At 39.6% G+C, this 17,563-nt stretch overlaps 3 protein-coding genes across 5 annotated transcripts in view; all 3 read left to right on the top strand.

The window, feature by feature from the left end:
- The window catches only part of LOC127955944 (zinc finger protein OZF-like), a 155,441-nt gene extending 139,343 nt beyond the window's left edge, over positions 1-16,098 (top strand). Inside the window, exons 1-3 of one of the 2 annotated variants that reach the window (XM_052553623.1) lie at positions 320-486; positions 619-1,059; positions 14,617-16,098. In XM_052553623.1, coding sequence (XP_052409583.1) covers positions 666-1,059; positions 14,617-16,019 — 1,797 coding nt within the window. In that variant the 5' untranslated portion in view covers positions 320-486; positions 619-665 and the 3' untranslated portion in view covers positions 16,020-16,098. Of the gene's footprint in view, positions 1-319; positions 487-618; positions 1,060-14,616 lie in introns of those variants that run through there. The other variant, XM_052553624.1, reaches the window with a different exon arrangement.
- The window catches only part of LOC127955924 (zinc finger protein 883-like), a 50,430-nt gene extending 34,196 nt beyond the window's left edge, over positions 1-16,234 (top strand). The window contains exon 3 of the transcript XR_008153413.1: positions 16,092-16,234. The gene's annotated coding sequence lies outside the window, so the exon portion shown is untranslated. The remainder of the gene's footprint in view (positions 1-16,091) is intronic.
- LOC127955938 (zinc finger protein ZFP2-like) overlaps positions 1-17,563 on the top strand; it is a 108,253-nt gene that overhangs the window by 34,951 nt on the left and 55,739 nt on the right. The window lies entirely within an intron of this gene.

The raw sequence follows: 17,563 nt of genomic DNA, 5'->3' as shown, positions 1-17,563 counted from the left end.
GGCTAAAATGATCAGTGCTCAATTAGACTGGTCTGTTTTAGTTTATCATTGATTAGGTGGAAACCGTTCAAACGTACTGCCTGCAGGGATCAGTGGGTGTGACTCATTATACTATTAGCAAAACGCCAAAGGACGCCCGCTCCATACAACCAAAAAAAGGCTTAAAAAACAGCGTATTTCGTGGACACTAAAACACGGCGTCATTGACGTATTTTCGCACGTTTTTACGGCGTATTTTGCGGCGCAAATACAAACCGTAAACGAGATTAAGCTATAGCGTAATTCTGACCCTATAGGCTTGCCATACATGTTGTCTATTCGCGTCTTTGCATTGACGTAAAATGTAAATCACTCGCGCTTAACGCTTCATTCGCGTCTGGTGTGAAAGCACCATCCTCTTCTCGCCGCTTCACTCTCCAGTCCAGCGGGTGGCGCTAAAACACATTCGTTTGTTTGATAAACACCATTAGACCTCAGAAGAAGAAGGTTAGTTTCACCGCGCTCTCTGTTGTTTTGTCGTGATGCTAGTTTAATACAAACTGTTAGAAATATGTTGTTTCTGTAAGTGAAAAAATACAGTTTTTGAATCCGGTCATTAAACGCCTGTAATATTTTCAGCAAGAAATTCTGGAGGAGTATCAGCTGAACTGAGATCTGCTGTGAATATGGAGTTTGTTAAAGAGGAGAGTGAGGAAAACACGAGTGAAATAAAAGAAGAGGAACCAGAAACCAGGAAAATAAAACAAGAGGAACCAGAAACCTGGAAAACAAAACAAGAGGAAACCGAAAACTGGAGAATAAAAGAAGAGGAATCAGAAATATTGAGTATAAAACATGGGGAACCAGAAATATTTAGATTAAAACACGAGGAACTAGAAATATTGAGAATAAAACACAAGGAACCAGAAATATTGAGAATAAAACAAGAGGAACCAGAAACCTGCAGAATAAAAGAGGAAGAACCAAAAATATTGAGAATAAAAGAAGAGGAACCAGAAATATTGAGAATAAAAGAAGAGGAATCAGAAACCTGCAGAATAAAACACGAGGAACAAGGAGGTAGGTTTTATTCTTCAAACAGTCGTTAAAGAAAATGTGGTACATTCACAGATCCTTTGTGTAAAAATAAGACCTTAACTATCATTACATTTTCTTATAACCGTGTTTCAAAGTTCTTATGGAAATGTGACTGAACTGACACTGAGGATATTTAATTAATTAGACTTTATTTTTGCGTTTTGGAATCATATAACTATCGAATAACTTTAAAGGTTATTTTCTCAAAATTTTAACTTTTGTGCATGCTCAGATTCCAGATATCTTCCTAATAGCTGTATCTCAGCCAAATATAGTCTCATCGTAACAAACTATACATCAATGGAAAGATTATTTATTCAGCTTTCAGATAATGCATACATCTCACAACACATACAGCACACAGTTCATTGTCACAACATAGAAATAAACTTGTTTATTCTAATGTCTGATCTTATTTTTTTTAAATCCAAATTTTCTTTTTCTTTATTATGACAAAAACATTTTTTCAAATTATGCCAAATGTCTTTCAAACAAAAATGCCAATTTAACACTATAAAAACATGCAGTGCTTAACAATTTATTAGACCGCCTACCATAATAAAAAGACAAAGTGAAATATTTTAGGAATCTGTCAATAAAACTGTTTAAATCAAAACATTTTATTATCGTTAATTGGGCAAATAACAAACTCAAACAAACAAATAGTATTTATTCACGTGATAACAAAAATTGCCTCCTATACCTTTCATAACAGCTTGTATTCTGACTGTCCTTGTTTAGGTATTTTTTGACTGTAATTGGGCATCTGGGAAGGAAAAAAACACTAAAGTGCTTGACTAGGCTACTTTTTCCAGCCTTTCTTTATAGACAACAGCAATAATTGTAGCATTAGAACTAGCCTACTACTGTTACTAAAGAGCTTACGCAAATCGGAGGACTAACCAATACAGAAAGCTAAAACGTGATTTTGGTAATCATCAGTACTGTTAGTTTAGAGCAGAAGTGGCACCAATCTTACATAATTTATTTAAAACCTTATATAAATTTGTTTTAATTAAATTAAGCATTGTATATAGTGAATATACGGGGTTTAGCATAAATGAGTACACACCCTCTGAAACTTACAACAAGCCTGCTAGATCAATTACGAAAGAAAATTGCTCTTTTTGTTGTTTTTGATTGCTTCCACTGTCTTCATTTGTAAGTCGCTTTGGATAAAAGAGTCTGCTAAATGGATAAATGTAAATGAAAGAAGAATGCCAAAATTATTCAGCAGAATAAGGTTTTCTTATCAAAAGCGATATAAATTTTGTTGTAAAAATGAATACACCCTCCTGAAACTTACTAAATAAAAAAAGTGTATAGGTTTAATGCTATTTTTGATCAACAGGTAAGTATACTGATCCAAAACTTTTAAAAACAAGTAATTTCCTTACAATTAAAAGTATTTTATAGCTAACTGAATCATACTCCGACTTAATGAAATACTTGAGAGAGAACTGCTAGGAGACTTTTTTTCTTAGCATAAAAGAGGACAATGGTACAAGAGAAATACCAAATTATTAATTGTGAAAATATCAGGGGTTGTAAGAAAATATCAATTAGGGCTGTGCAAAAAATTGAATGCGATTTTCATGCACATCTCATCAGTAAAGACGCTCCTTTAATTAGAAGTATATCTCCAGCATAGAAGTATATCTCCAGCATGTGTGTTCAGATCAGGGTTGGCAGGTTTTCACAACAAATCCTGCCCAGTTGCTTCTTAAAAGTCCAAAACTAATTGCGATTCCAGGAGGTTCCCAGATAAAAAAAAAAATGGCTTCCCGGGGTTAAAGTATACGTTTTTTTTTTTTTTTTGGCATTGAGAACTGCCATCAATTCAGGGTTGTCGTCGTCGTCGTCGTCATCATCATCATCATCATAAATTTTGTCAGCAGATGAGTGAGCCGTTGCATTGTCACTGTGTCATCCTAGATTATAACACAGACGCACGTTCTCACACACACAGCAAATGGAGAGGCAGTGTGTTTTAATGAATTTATAAAACATGTTTATGAAAAAAAGTATATTCTTACTTTCTGGATCATCAATTCTGCAGGTGCGTGAATGAGAAACTGGAAGACTGTATCTCTTTTTCCTCTTCACTTAAAAAAGGCAGCTTTTTAAATCTGGGACCCAAGGCAGATGCTTTACATAGAACTTGTCTCACATCCATATATCGATGTTCTAGATCCTTTGCCATTGAAAAGGTGCAATGACAGATACAGTTGGCTGCTCTTCCTTGCACATTATGGTGGTTGCGGTTTTCAGCGATGAGAGTAGCTTAACCATATCTTCAGCTATAGTGATGTTCATTTCATTGAGGGTATGCTGCACATCATTTGAGAGTTTCCTCAGTTTTTTTGTCCAGCAATGAAGCACACACTGCAGCTTGCTGCTCCAAAAATCGTTCCAGCGAGTGATCACGTCTTGTTTAAGCTTGTGTTCTGGAATTCCAAGCAACCTCTGCTTCTCTTTTAAAACAGTGGTACCAATCGTGCTGAGGTGAAAAAATGACACGATTCGTCTCACTCTTCCCAAAAGAAGTGTTGCACCAGCACATTTTTAGGTCTTTCTGTCTTGCCAAGTTAATGGTATGTGCAAAGCATTTAATGTGAGGTGACATATTTTCCTCTGCTCCAGCTATTGCCATATTGCTGGCATTATCAGTGACCAGTGCTGGATTTTTGTCAAGTATATTCCACTTTTCACAAGTTTCTCTCAAGACTTTACCAAGATTTACCTCGGTGTGGGAGTGATTCAAAACGCGTGTCTGCAGAACAGAATTCTTAATTTGCCAGTCAGTGTCAATATAATGACAGGTCAACGTTACATAACCTTCAGTTGTACAGGATGTCCATCCATCGGTTGTGATTGCGCCTTGTTCTGCATCAGTTAGTGTATGCTGTATATTATCTTTCACTTGCCTGTACAGCTTCGGAATGCAACTTTCACTGAAGTGCTGCCTTGATGGAATGCTATATTTCGGCTCCAGAGTATGTAGAAGGTGATGAAAGCCTTCGTTTTCAACTACACTGTAGGGCAGTGATCCTCAAATCTGGCTCGCGATATCCAGTTTCCTGCAGAGTTTTGCTCCGACTCCAATTAAACACACCTGCCTGTGATTTTTCTAATGATCCTGAAGACACTGATTAGCAAACCCATGCGTGTTTGATTAGGGTTAGAGCTAAACTTCGCAGGAAAGTGGATCTCGCGAGCCAGATTTGAGGATCACTGCTGTAGGGCCTCATATCCTTGCATATTTAAAAAAAAAGACGATCGCGGATGTAATGCTAGTTGCTCTTTTGGAGTTTTGGGCCAATGTCGGGGCAAATAAGTTCTTCATGGGGGGTGACAGAGGCTGTTTCTGTCAGCCAAATTACTCTCCTAGATTCCATGTTTTCTTTTCAGATGCGCTGACAGGTTTGTGGTGTTTCCCGATAGGACTGTGCAAAAAATCGAATGCGATTTTTATATATATATATATATATATATATATATATATATATATATATATATATATAATAACATTTTAAAAACCTGTATAAACTGAACACCAAATAACAATATTAACTATGCAAACTATTAACAATATACCTTAAAAAGTAAATTAAACTATATACCCAAAGCTATAACACTTCTGGTTTTCTTTGTAATAAACTACAGTTGAAAAACAAACAGAACTAAAGTCCATAGTGGAGATGATTCAAGCATTTTGAAAATTCTTCTTCAATCAATCTTATATTTACAAAGAAAAATAGTTAATGTTTTTCACACTGAGGTAACTGAGGCTTACTGTCTGTGCTCTACACCACAAATCAAGTAAGTAAACATTAAACAACTTCTTTCTCTTAAGAAAACCAAACTCGTTGTGGATTTGATTTAAGGGAGTTGAAAATTCTTCAGAAACACCATCATGTCCACATTATCTGGTGAGAGGCTTGCTCTCTGTTCTGTGACAATGTCCCCTGCAGTGGAAAACACTCTCTCACTGGGGACAGATGTGGCTGGAATTCCAAGGTACATTTTAGCCAACTTGGCTAAATGGGGGAATTGGTTCTGGTTGTCCTTCCACCACATAAGTGGATTTGACTCCAATAGCCGTGTTTCCACTATCGAGCTAAGACCGGGCGTGCTAGTGCGTGCCAGGGCCAGACGCGTTTCCACTGTCACTTCCGGGGCTTGATCGTGCCTCGCCGGGGCTTCCTCGGGGCCAACGGCCAGGTTTTTTCGGCCCGACGAAATCCTTGGGCCAAAGCGGGCCAGCTGGGGCTAGAGGAGGGGTTACGAACAAAGGCGGAGTTTCTCCCTGTCTGGAGAGCGTCAGCGCAGATCATTTCAGAAAGATAACAACTTTAACACCAGCATTAAAGACGTTTTAAAATAAGTTGAGCTCAAAACTCACTCTTAGTCAGCAGCGAGTGTTTGAAATAACTTGATCCGATGTGGATTATAATCACTAAACAAGGCAGAAATATTTATAAGCGATGTAAAAGACTATGCACGATAAACATTAACATTACCATGGTAAATATGACCGCTTGGAGAAATCAGACGTCAGCTTCTTATTCTCTATCACAATTGTGTATTTATTAAGTAACATTTTATCTGTCGTCTTGTTTCGTGAGTTTAGCTCCACGTTGCATATCATCAAAATATAATAATGATTTTTGTTCGGGAGCTTTTATAAAAATAGAGAGTCTGCGCTGAGGATCATTTCAGAAAGATAGCTGCTATAACGCCAGCATTAAACACTTTATTTAAATAAGTTGAGCTCAAAACTCACTTTCAGTCAGCAGCGAGTGTTTGAAATAACTTGATCCAATGTGGATTATAATCACCATACAGGGCAGAAATATTTATAAGCGATGTAAAAGACTATGCACGCTGGGCATTAACATTAAACATGGTAAATATGACCTTGAAGAAATCAGACGTCAGCTTCTTATTCTCTATCACAATCATGTATTTATTTAGTAACTTATATTATCTGTCACAAGCCTCGTCTCGAGAGTTTAGCTCATGTTGCCTATTATAAAAATATAATAATGTTTTTGTTCGGGATCCTTTATAAAAAAAAGATATAATTCATTCTTAATGTGACGTATAGGCCACTGTGACTACAAATAAACAGAAACAGACTCACTGAATAAGCAGGCTATTTTCATAAGCGTTAAAAATAAATAAATAAAATAGAAAGTGTATTTATGTGTGATTAATTTTGAGTCTTGATAAATTAAATCAATATGATCACTGTATCACTTATTCTATAGTTAAAAAATCCATGCTTTTGAATTTGAATATATAACAAAGCATGCAAACAAACGGCCGCTTTTATCATGTTCCTTTTGTGATCGCGCATGTTCCAGTGACTTATTTCTTAGTTTTCTGATAACTTCTCTAGTGAAATAATGAGGTTGCATGACGTTGTTCTGAGAGGCGTGTAAAGGGCGTGTTTTAGTGACGAGCAGCGGAGCTTCAAACTCCCCTGTGGAAACCCTGCGCTACTCTGGCCTCGGTGCTACTGGCCCGAGGCTATGAGCCCCGCCCGGCCCGGTTTAAGCCCTGGCTCGCACTGGCCCGACAGTGGAAATGCGGCCTAACAGACAAAATCCATTACACAATTGCCTTTGCAACATAATGTTAGATACAATGGAGGATATGAAATCCAGGACAATTACACAAATAAAGTTAGTTTAATAAAGCTAAGTATTTATTATCTGACTATATTTAAATCCTGACTTTAATTAAATAAGCCTAACTGATTTACACAGCACTTTATTTAATATATTAATATTAAAACAATCAATTACCTGAACAATTTGTGAACAATTGCAACATAATGTTAGATACAATGGAGGATATGAAACCAGGACACCGTTTAATAAAGTTAAGTATTTTATATCTGACTATATTAAAATACAGTCTTTAATTAAATAAGCCCAACTGATTTACACAGCACTTAATTTAATATATTAATATTTAAACAATCAAATACCTGAACAGCCTGTGAACAATCTTGCAGAATTCTCTCAGTCAGACTGAAGATTGTGTCATGGGTGGTCTCATCAAGGAGAGGTAGAGATTTGAAACGGGGGTCGAGTGCAGTGCTCATATGAAGAAACTGAATTAGTGCCCTATCCGAATCAGGTTATCTGTCCTCGAAGTCATGTGCAATAGCAGCTTTGATGTATGATTCTGTGTTTCAATGGCACGATCATTGAAATAGTTGGCATCTGCTCAGTGCTCATGAGGGTAGTCACGGTTTTCAAAGGTTTAAGAACCTGGACCACGTCCTCAGCTAGTTTCACATCATCATCAGACAGAGTGACGATGTCTTTAATGTTCTTCTTGACACTCTTGTCTGTTAATGCAAAGAAAACCGCAGCCTGCTGCTCAAAGTAGCGTTCGAGCATGTCGTGGCTCGAGTTCCACCTAGTAGCCACATCCTGGACCAGCTTGTGTAAGGGCAGCTGTAGCATCACCTGTTTCTCCTTCAACACAGCTGCAGCTGTTGTGCTGCGGTGGAAAAACGTGACCACTTTCCTCACTCTGCCGAGGAGTCGGGACATGTGGTGAACGCCCATTCCTCTCTGCGCAGCCAGATTAACAGTGTGAGCAAAGCATCGTATATGCTGTGAAAATCCGGCCGCTTAGACAGCATTGGCAATATTTCTGGCGTTGTCTGTTGTCACGGGAACGGGGACGTTTGTTCTGCTGATTTTCCAATCTATCACAGCCTCTTTAAGTATTTCCGATAAATGTTCGCTTGTATGGCTCTCATACACAGCGCATGTTTGGAGGACTGGGTTTGCTATTTGCCAATTGGCCATAATATAGTGTGCGGTTATGGTCATATAGCTGTCTGTGGCATGGGACAACCATCCATCGGATGGATTCTGCAGTACTCAACCCTTCCTCCACCTTAGCCTTTGTTTTCTCCAGAAGTTTTGGTAGCACATTTTGAGAGAAATGTGCCCGGCTTGGTAGTCTTGGAAGACTTACGGCAAATTGTCAACTACACGATTGCCATCCATGTTCTCCACCGGGTAGCCTAATTGTTGCAATCTCGCGTGACGCGTCACATGATTGGAAAGCTTAAGGTATCACACATAATTGGAGGATGCTTACAGATAAAATTAAAGAATTTATCCTCAACCAGTTTTGTGGTGTAGGTCTACGTATTTTATAATGTTAACTTCAAATAATACTTACAGTCATTTTAAAATGTGGTAGCATTGGATCTGGACAGGAAGGATAACTCTGGGAGTTTGAAGGGGTGTGTCGCGATTCTGCCTTCTCACATCGCAATACAGGTTCGTGGACCTACGTATCGTGATTTCGGTTTCATATTGCATATCGTTACAGCCCTAGTCTTTATCATGGTCTTTTTGCTGCTACAGCCGCTTTGTTGCTTCATCTCATTTGCAATCCGACACACATAAGTGACAGACAGGCAGTATGGTGAGAAAAAACGCCCGCTTTGGCGGAAATGCGTAAACAGATGTTGCGTAAAGGATGTACAGACTATTATAATAAAGGTATCTCATATACCTCGATATTTTGCATGTGGCATCAATGCATTGTATTGTTATATGTATTATACATTTAACTAAATGATTTAACACCCCCACCCTTTACTCACAAAAATGTGTTTAATAACATTGATTGTTACAGGGACTGATTATTGCAAATGCAGATCCCACTGGTTAAATAATTTTTATTTACTTATTGCTGAGGATAGCATTTGGTGGTGTGTTCTTACAACATACAGAACTACCAAATTTTGCTATAAGTTTGATTGCATCATATAATATAATTGCTGTTAATGGTGTTCATCGTCTGTTTGATTTTGTCTAATTTATTTTTCTGTACATTTCTGCCATATGTACTAAATATTTTTAGAAACTTAATTTTCTGTAAAGTTGTTTTGCAACAATTTGTATTGTAAAAAGCGCTATACAAATAAAATTGAATTGTGTTCTTAATGACAGCTTTCCGAAAATAAGAAATATCCCAATACATCGCCTTGCTGATAGTATAGCAATGTATGACAACATATCGTTTTGCAATGCCTGTGATCATGATATGTATCATATCGACCAGTTTCTTGGCAATACACAGCCCTAGAAAATATAGCAGATGTAGCACTGACATTCAAAAACAAGGGTCTTGTGATAAGGCTCCTAAAATAATCATGTCTACACTTTAAATGGTTAGTTCACCCAAAAATCTAAATTTTAGCTTTAACAACTCACCCTAATGTTGTTCCAAACTAGTAAGACCTCTGTTTAGCTTCAGAACACAGTTTAAGATAATTTAGATTTAGTCTGAGAGCTCTCAGTCCCTCCATTGAAACCGTGTGTACGGTATACTGTCCATGTCCAGAAAGGTAAGAAAAACATCAAAGTAGTCCATGTGACATCAGAGGGTCAGTTAGAATTTTTTGAAGCATTGAAAATACATTTTGGTCCAAAAATAGCAAAACCTACGACTTTATTCAGCATTGTCTTCTCTTCCGTGTCTGTTGTGAGAGAGTTCAAAACAAAGCAGTTTGTGATATCCGGTTCACGAACAAATCATTCAATGTAACTGGATCTTTTTGAACCAGTTCACCAAAACGAACTGAATCGTTTTAAACGGTTCGCATCTCCAATACACATTAATCCACAAATGACTTAAGCCGTTAACTTTTTAAATGTGGCTGACACATCCCTCTGAGTTAAAACAAACCAATTTCCTGGAGTAATTCATGTACTCAAACAGTACACTGATTGAACTGCTGTGAAGAGAGAACTGAAGATGAACACCGAGCCGAGCCAGATAATGAACAAAAGATTGACTCGTTCTCGAGTCAAGAACCGTTTCTGTCAGACGCGTCCGATTCGAGAACCGAGGAGCTGATGATACTGCGCTTGTGTAATTCAGCGTGAAGCAAACCGATACACAGAGCATCTGAACCGAACTGATTCTTTAGGTGATTTATTCTGAACTGATTCTGTGCTAATGTTATGAGCCCGGGTAAACCGAAGGCTTGCAGTCAACGCCAATGACGCCATTATGTTGAAAGCAAAAAAGAACCAGTGAACTGTTTTCTTCAACCGGTTTATTGAATCGAACTGTCAGAAAGAACTACTGGTGATCTGAAAACCGATGCAACCGACTCGTGAACGAGTCATTATCTGGCTCTGTGTTCATCTCTCTCTTCACAGCAGTTCAGTCAGTGTACTGTTTGAGTAAATGAATTACCACTTCTATTGAGAATCTTTAGTTTAGCCATCAGCCCACAGAAGCAAAATTGAGAATTGTATTGTAACTTATGCTGTAGCACACATGACAGTAATAACATGACAAATGTAGCACATTTGCATACATACCACACCTATTAGACTATTTTTTTAATGCTTGCAATATTACTATCTATGAGTATGAGAGTATGCAACTTGGAATGCAGCAGACGGCTAAAACATAAACTGGTTCTATCTTTCAGGAGGGAAAATGGTTTAATCTATAACTTACAGCAATTTAAAAGGAATGATTCCCCCACTAAATTAATATAATTTCATCACTCTCTCGTTGACTTTGTTTGAAAAATTGCAGGCAAGGAAAATTGAGGCCTACAACATTCCCCAGTGAATTTCACAAAACTCCACATGCTAGTCACAGGTTCTGAAGTGCTATAGTGCATCAGTGACTCAGTAGTATCTCATTAATATTGCTTTATCACCTGTTCATATTTTATCCATAAAAAAGAAAAATAAATAAAATACTTACTGGATATTGTGCAGTGGAGTCTGTAGTGCTTGCAATGCTGTAATCAGAAAAGAAAAAGTCAGACTTAACTTGTTAAAATCTGTTGACCCTATAAGTTAAAACTGCACCTTTTGTCACGATCGGTGTTACGAGAAACACGGTGAGAGAACCAATTGGAGGTAAATCATTAATTAAAGGGTAATCCAAAGGGGTAAACAGTCCAGGCAGAATCAAAACCAGAATATCCAAACATGAAAACAAACTAGTAAACAAGGCAAGGGCAAGACTGAATAGACGGACATGAATAATCATAGAACATTAAACAAGGACTCCGTAACACAGACTCCGACAGACCGGGTATAAATACACAGAAGGATAATGAGGGAACAGGAGACAGGTGGGGAACAATCAATTACTCAACAAGGAGGAAGGTGACCAAATAAGGGAACAGGAAGTGATATGGTGACAGACACCGTGAGAAAGGAGGACATCTAGTGGAACCCCAGGGAACACAACCCAGACACTGTGACAATACCCCCCCTCTACGGAGCGGCTCCCAGATGCTCCACGACAAGACACAAAACAGGGACCAGGAGGGAGGCGGACAGGTGGAGGCACGGAGGGCCGGAAAAGATAAACATGGGGAACAGACACCAGAAGTGTAAACACAAAACAGGGAGACCAGGAGGGAGGAGGACCAGAGGAGGTTCAGGGGGAGGGATGGAGGGCCAGACTAACTGAGGGGAACAGACAGAAACATAACAGAAACCAAGAAACACAAAACAGAAGTCCATGGAGGACATCATGTGGCACCCACCAGGGCGGAGCAGAAGACCACCACAGCCGTGTGGTCAGGGCGGAAGCCCCCCAGGGCGGAGCAGAAGACCACCACAACCTTGTGATCAGGACGGAAGCCCCCCAGGGCGGAGCAGAAGACCACCACAACCCTGTGGTCAGGACTAAAGCCCCCCTGGGTGGAGCAAAAGGCCACCACTTCCTTGTGGCTGAGGCCGGAAGCCCCCCAGGGCAGAGCAGAAGACCACCACAGCCATGTGGTCAGGACGAGAGCCCCTCAAGGCGGAGCAGACCTCCGTGCGGCCAGACCAACGGGACGACGAAACTCTGGTAATCCCCTGGTGTCCTTACTGGACTCCAGAAGATCGGTGCTGGCCTGACTCTGCTCTCGAAGATCATTGGTGACTGGCATTTGTTCATGAAGACCATCGGTGACTTGCACTTGTACATGAAGATCATTGGTGACTTGCCTTTGTTGATGAAGATCACCAGTGACTTGACTCAGTCCTAGAAGATCACCCGTGACTTGACTCAGTCCTTGAAGATCACCAGTGACTTGACTTGAATCGGGAAAGTCCATGGTACCTCGCCCTGACTCTGGAAGGTCATCAGTGACTAGCCCTGACTCTGGAAGATCAGCGGTGTCTAGCCCTGACTCTGGAAGATCAGCGGTGTCTAGCCCTGACTCTGGAGGGTCAGCGGTGACTAGCCCTGACTCTGGAGGGTCAGCAGTGACTAGCCTTGACTCAGTTCACGGAACCTGACTCAACTCTGGAGGGTCAACTGGAACCTGATTCGACTCTGGAGGTTCCACTGGAACCTGACTCGACTTCAGAGGATGAGCTGTGACTGTCATCCTGTGCAGCGGCGCTGGGCAAACAGCCATCTTGGGCCATGACTCTGGACAGGTGGCCATCTTGTGCTGTGGTGCTGGGCTGGCGACCATCTTGTACTGTCGCGCTGGACTGGTGGCCAATTTGGGCATTGGCACTGGGTTAGCGGCCATCTTGTGCTGTGGCGCTGGGCTTACAGTCATCTTGTGCTGTGGCGCTAGGCTGGTGGCCATCTTGGGCTGTGGCGCTGGGCTGATAGCCATCTTGGGCTGTGGCGCTAGTCTGGCGGCCTTCTTGGGCTGTGGCGCCGGACCGGTGGCCAATTTGGGCATTGGCGCTGGGTTAGCGGCCATCTTGTGCTGTGGGGCTTGGCTGGTAGCCATCCTTGGCAGTGGTGCTGGGCCGCCGACCACCCCGCCGGAAGAGACAGGAGTGGCTGGGGCATCCCACCGACACTGATGCTGCAGGTAGCGCACGAATTCCCAGAATTCCAGTGTCTCTAACTGCGCCATCTCCTTCTGAGACACTGGATCATCCAGCCCGCCATTAAAATTGTCTTTAAGGGTCGCATCGTTGTAGCCCATGCCCTCGGCCAGGGACCAGAACACCTGAGCCAGGGCGCCCACTTAATTTCCCTCTTGGTGGAGGGCGGTCAACCTAAGATACTTGGTTCGCCTCTCCACCATCTTGGCTGGGGAGCGGAAAAACGACATACCACTGGTTCCTAGTGTGACGGAGTCCTTCTGTCACGATCGGTGGACATATAGTGGAACCCCAGGGAACACAACCCAGACACTGTGACACCTTTAAATGTACAACAACCAAAAAATGCAAACAAACCCCAATAATTGCTCAGGAGATAAAGCTTCATGCTATCATGGGCACTTCTAAATACCGTGAATAATTATATATTACAAATTATTTATTATTTAAGAATTCTATTTTCATCAACTGGTCAAAATTCACAACACTGCTGTATGCTGCTTGAAAGAGCATGTGTGCTCTGATGTAAACAAGCATGCATGAGAAGCACATGGGGAACACATGAGAGAAAGAAAGCACATCCACTCTCTGACAGCAGATGGCGCTAAACTGCAGAAAATGCAGCCCTTACCCTGGAATCCCCATAAATAAAGCAGCTGTACTACTTTCTAAAACTAATTTAAATAATTTGAAATAGCCATTCAGATTTGCTATGGTGTTTATCACAGAGCCAAATACTTAAATATTTATATTTAATATACTTATTTTCAATTTTTTTTTTCCATTTTAATCTGGACTACAACATGCCCTAGATATTGTTTGAAATGTTTTGATTATTGTTCATTCACACTTTACATTAAGGCTTCATTAGTTAACATCAGTTAATTCATTACTTAGCACAAACAGCAAAAGACAAATTAATCTGAACCTTCATTAATCTTAGTTACACCAATATTTAATATCATGTTGGTAAAATCGAAAGTTGCAACTGTTATTAAATGAGCTAACATGAACTAAGACTTTCACAATGAACAATAGCTACATTTGCTAAGTTATTCATCTTTGTTAATGTTAAAGCATTAACTAAGGTTAAATAATGAGGTCTTATTGTAAAGTGATACCTATGGGTCTTTATTGTTCTTTTGCACTTTATATATTTTCCTGTATTGCTTTATTTGTATTTAAATGTTCGGTAATTTTTTTTATAAGAAAAAAGTTATATAATCTTGTTATACTACATTATGACCACTTTTTAAAAAATAAATATCAATACCATGATAATACCGTATGCCATGATAAAAGCATTATCAATTAATCGAAAGAGGAAAATTTGATACTGGCATATCCCTTTTATATAGATAGATAGATAGATAGATAGATAGATGGGCTCTATGTATATAAAACAAAATTAGTAAAGATCTGGCACCGCCACAGCCCTAGTAATATTTTTATATTTCTTGTTTTATACAGTTCAAAGACCTTGGGGTCATATTGACCCCAAAGAACAATGATGCTTCAAAAAATAACATTATGTTTACAGTATTGTCCCCATTAAATCTCAAACAAAAAAGTTACTTGTGTATTTACAGACGTTAAACATTGAATGGGGTCACTTTTATGTTCACTTTTCTCAGCTTTTAACAAATTAACATAAATAATTTTACTATTATTTCAGAGTTCATTGAAGAGAAAGAGGAAAATGAAGAAACAAGTGAAGTTGAGGAGAAAAATCATATTAAAACTGGAGGAAAATCTTTGAGTTGCTCTCAAACCAAACAGAAAGATGTAAAGAAAAATAGAGTCAAGAAATCTTTCACCTGCACTCAGTGTGGAAAGAGATTCACACACAAAGCGAGTTTTGAGCGTCACATGAGAATTCATACTGGAGAGAAACCTTTCACTTGTGATCAGTGCGGGAAGAGTTTCAAACAATCAGCAAACCTTAAGAGACACATGAAGATCCACATTGGAGAGAAACCGTACACATGTGATCAATGCGGTGAAATGTTTTTATGGGCTTCACTTCTTAAGAAACACTATAAATTTCATTTAAAGGAGAAACCACATTCATGTAATTTGTGTGGTAAGAGTTTATTGAATCTACAAAGTTTGAAAGAACATCAAAAAATACATACTAGTGTGAGAGCGCACATGTGCTTTGAGTGTGAAAAGACTTTTAGTTCAGTGAGCAATTTAAAACAGCATGCGAGGATCCACACTGGAGAGAAACCTTATAAGTGTTCACACTGTGACCAGAGATTTAGTCAATCAGCAAATCTGAAAACACATGTGAGGATCCACTCTGGAGAGAAACCTTATAAGTGTGCACACTGTGACCAGAGATTTAATCAATCAACACATCTGAAAACACATGAGAGGACCCACACTGGAGAGAAACCTTATAAGTGTTCACAATGTGACAAGAGATTCAATCGTTTACCATATCTGAAAACACATGAGAGGATTCACACTGGAGAGAAACCTTATAAATGTTCACACTGTGACAAGAGGTTCAGTGATTCATCAAGTCTGATAACACATGAGAGGATTCACACTGGAGAGAAACCTTATAAATGTTCTTATTGTGACAAGAGATTCAGTGATTCTTCATGTTTGAAATCACATGAAAGGATCCATAATGGAGTGAAACCTTATAAGTGTTCACACTGTGACAAGAGATTCAGTCATTCAGCAAATATGAAAACACATGTGAGGATCCACACTGGAGAGAAACCTTTTAAGTGTTCACAGTGTGACAAGAGATTTAATCAGATGCCAAGTCTGAAAACACATGAGAACATCCACAATGGAGAGAAACCTTATAAATGTTCACACTGTGACAAGAGATTCCTTGTTTCATCACATCTGAAAACACATGAGAGGATTCACACAGGAGAGAAAGCTTATAAGTGTACACAGTGTGATAAGAGATATAGTGATTCATCAAGTCTGAAAAGACATGAGAGGATCCACAATGGAGAGAAACATTATAAGTGTTCACACTGTGACAAGAGTTACATAGATTCATCAAGTCTGAAAAGACATGAGAGGATCCACACTGGAGAGAAACCGTATTAAAGCACTGTACGTGGGAAGTGTTTCATTCAGTCATCTGTTATACACAGTTATACAAAAAACAATCACAGTAAGGCCCCGTACACATGGAGACACGTTTAGCTGTATACGTAAATATTTTGTATGGTATATGTGTTTCATCCAGGTGGATCCGACATATTGGGAGAATGAAATCACTACTTTTCTTTTTAAACCGGGTCCCAGAGTGGCTGAATCTATAAACTACACCTTTGCGTTTTCGTGTGTACAGCCAATCCATATATTTTGTGAAACAATGATGTCATGGAAGATCATGTGATCCTTCGGCAGCAATGCACGCATAGTCCTTTGGTCTGCTCACTTTGTCAGAAATTATATATATCAATTGTAAACAACTAGCCACAGTCAAGGATGTTCGGGAAGACAGATTGAACAATCACCAATAAAGAAAAAAATAAAAGATTCTGCCATTTACTGAGGAACTATAACTAACGCTATCAAGCTAGTGCTCAAAGAGCAACAAAGTGCTCTCGATTCAGTTGTGGATTCGACAATTGTATGAGAAGTAGTGTTGTCAAAAGACCCAGTACTGACTCCAGCAGTCCGCGATCAAAAGGGGCTGAGGGCTCAGATGCAGCGGGTTTCCTCAGAGCAAATATTTCCAAGTAGATCCCCTCACTGAAAGGCCGAGACATCATGATTGACCGGGCACATTGTGTTTATCATGGAAGGAAAAACTCAGTTCAGCAATGTACTCTCATCTTCCTTGTACTAAGATGGCATGACAGGTCGACGATCCTGAAGGTGCTCGGCAGGCATATCCGGTGAAATATACGCATGCATATGTCACGCTACAATTTTTTCCTGACTTTAGTCCAGCCACTACTACCAAGAGAAAGAGCTTTAATCCAGTCTTGAAGAAGACGACAGCCCTCGGTCTACAGCCCTCCTCCAGGTTACTTTATGCTGAACAATTCTATACTTTCCCAGTTTATCTAAAATGTTAAACTACCCAGAATAAAACTTGCCATGTTGCAGCGTCCTATACTTTTGGGAGGATTGGGTGTACCCAATTTTGAATTATATTATTTGTCCTTTCAAATTAAGGCTCTTCGTATTTGGGCTGATCCTCAATCTAAAGCTTCACGGAGAGCAATCAAAGCTGACAAGGTTAAACCACGTAATCTCCAAGATATTTTATTTGCTGGCACAGGAAATAAAAATGATACACATAAATTTTGCCCCTGTCGTGGCCAATTCTATTAGGATCTGGAAAAGGGTGGTATGCCTGATGGGAGGACCTTTCAAATTTTCTAACAAGACATCCTTATGGCAGAACTTTAATTTTTCATGTGGAAATCATCCAATATGTCCAGCCTGAATTGGGCATAAACACATGCAATGACTTACATGATGACCAAAGACTCATTTCAAGAACTGAGAACTAAGAGTGGTTTACCAGCATCATATTTAGTCTTTTTTTCATTTACGCTCTGCTCTCTGCTCTGCCTATTGAGTTCCGTGGGCATCCCCCATTTCCTCTCATTCTATGTGGGATTTGATTGCAC

Source organism: Carassius gibelio, chromosome B4 (assembly GCF_023724105.1).
Source record: "Carassius gibelio isolate Cgi1373 ecotype wild population from Czech Republic chromosome B4, carGib1.2-hapl.c, whole genome shotgun sequence".
In the NCBI taxonomy this organism is placed as follows: Eukaryota; Metazoa; Chordata; class Actinopteri; order Cypriniformes; family Cyprinidae; genus Carassius; species Carassius gibelio.
This window is presented reverse-complemented; position numbering and strand designations above follow the sequence as displayed.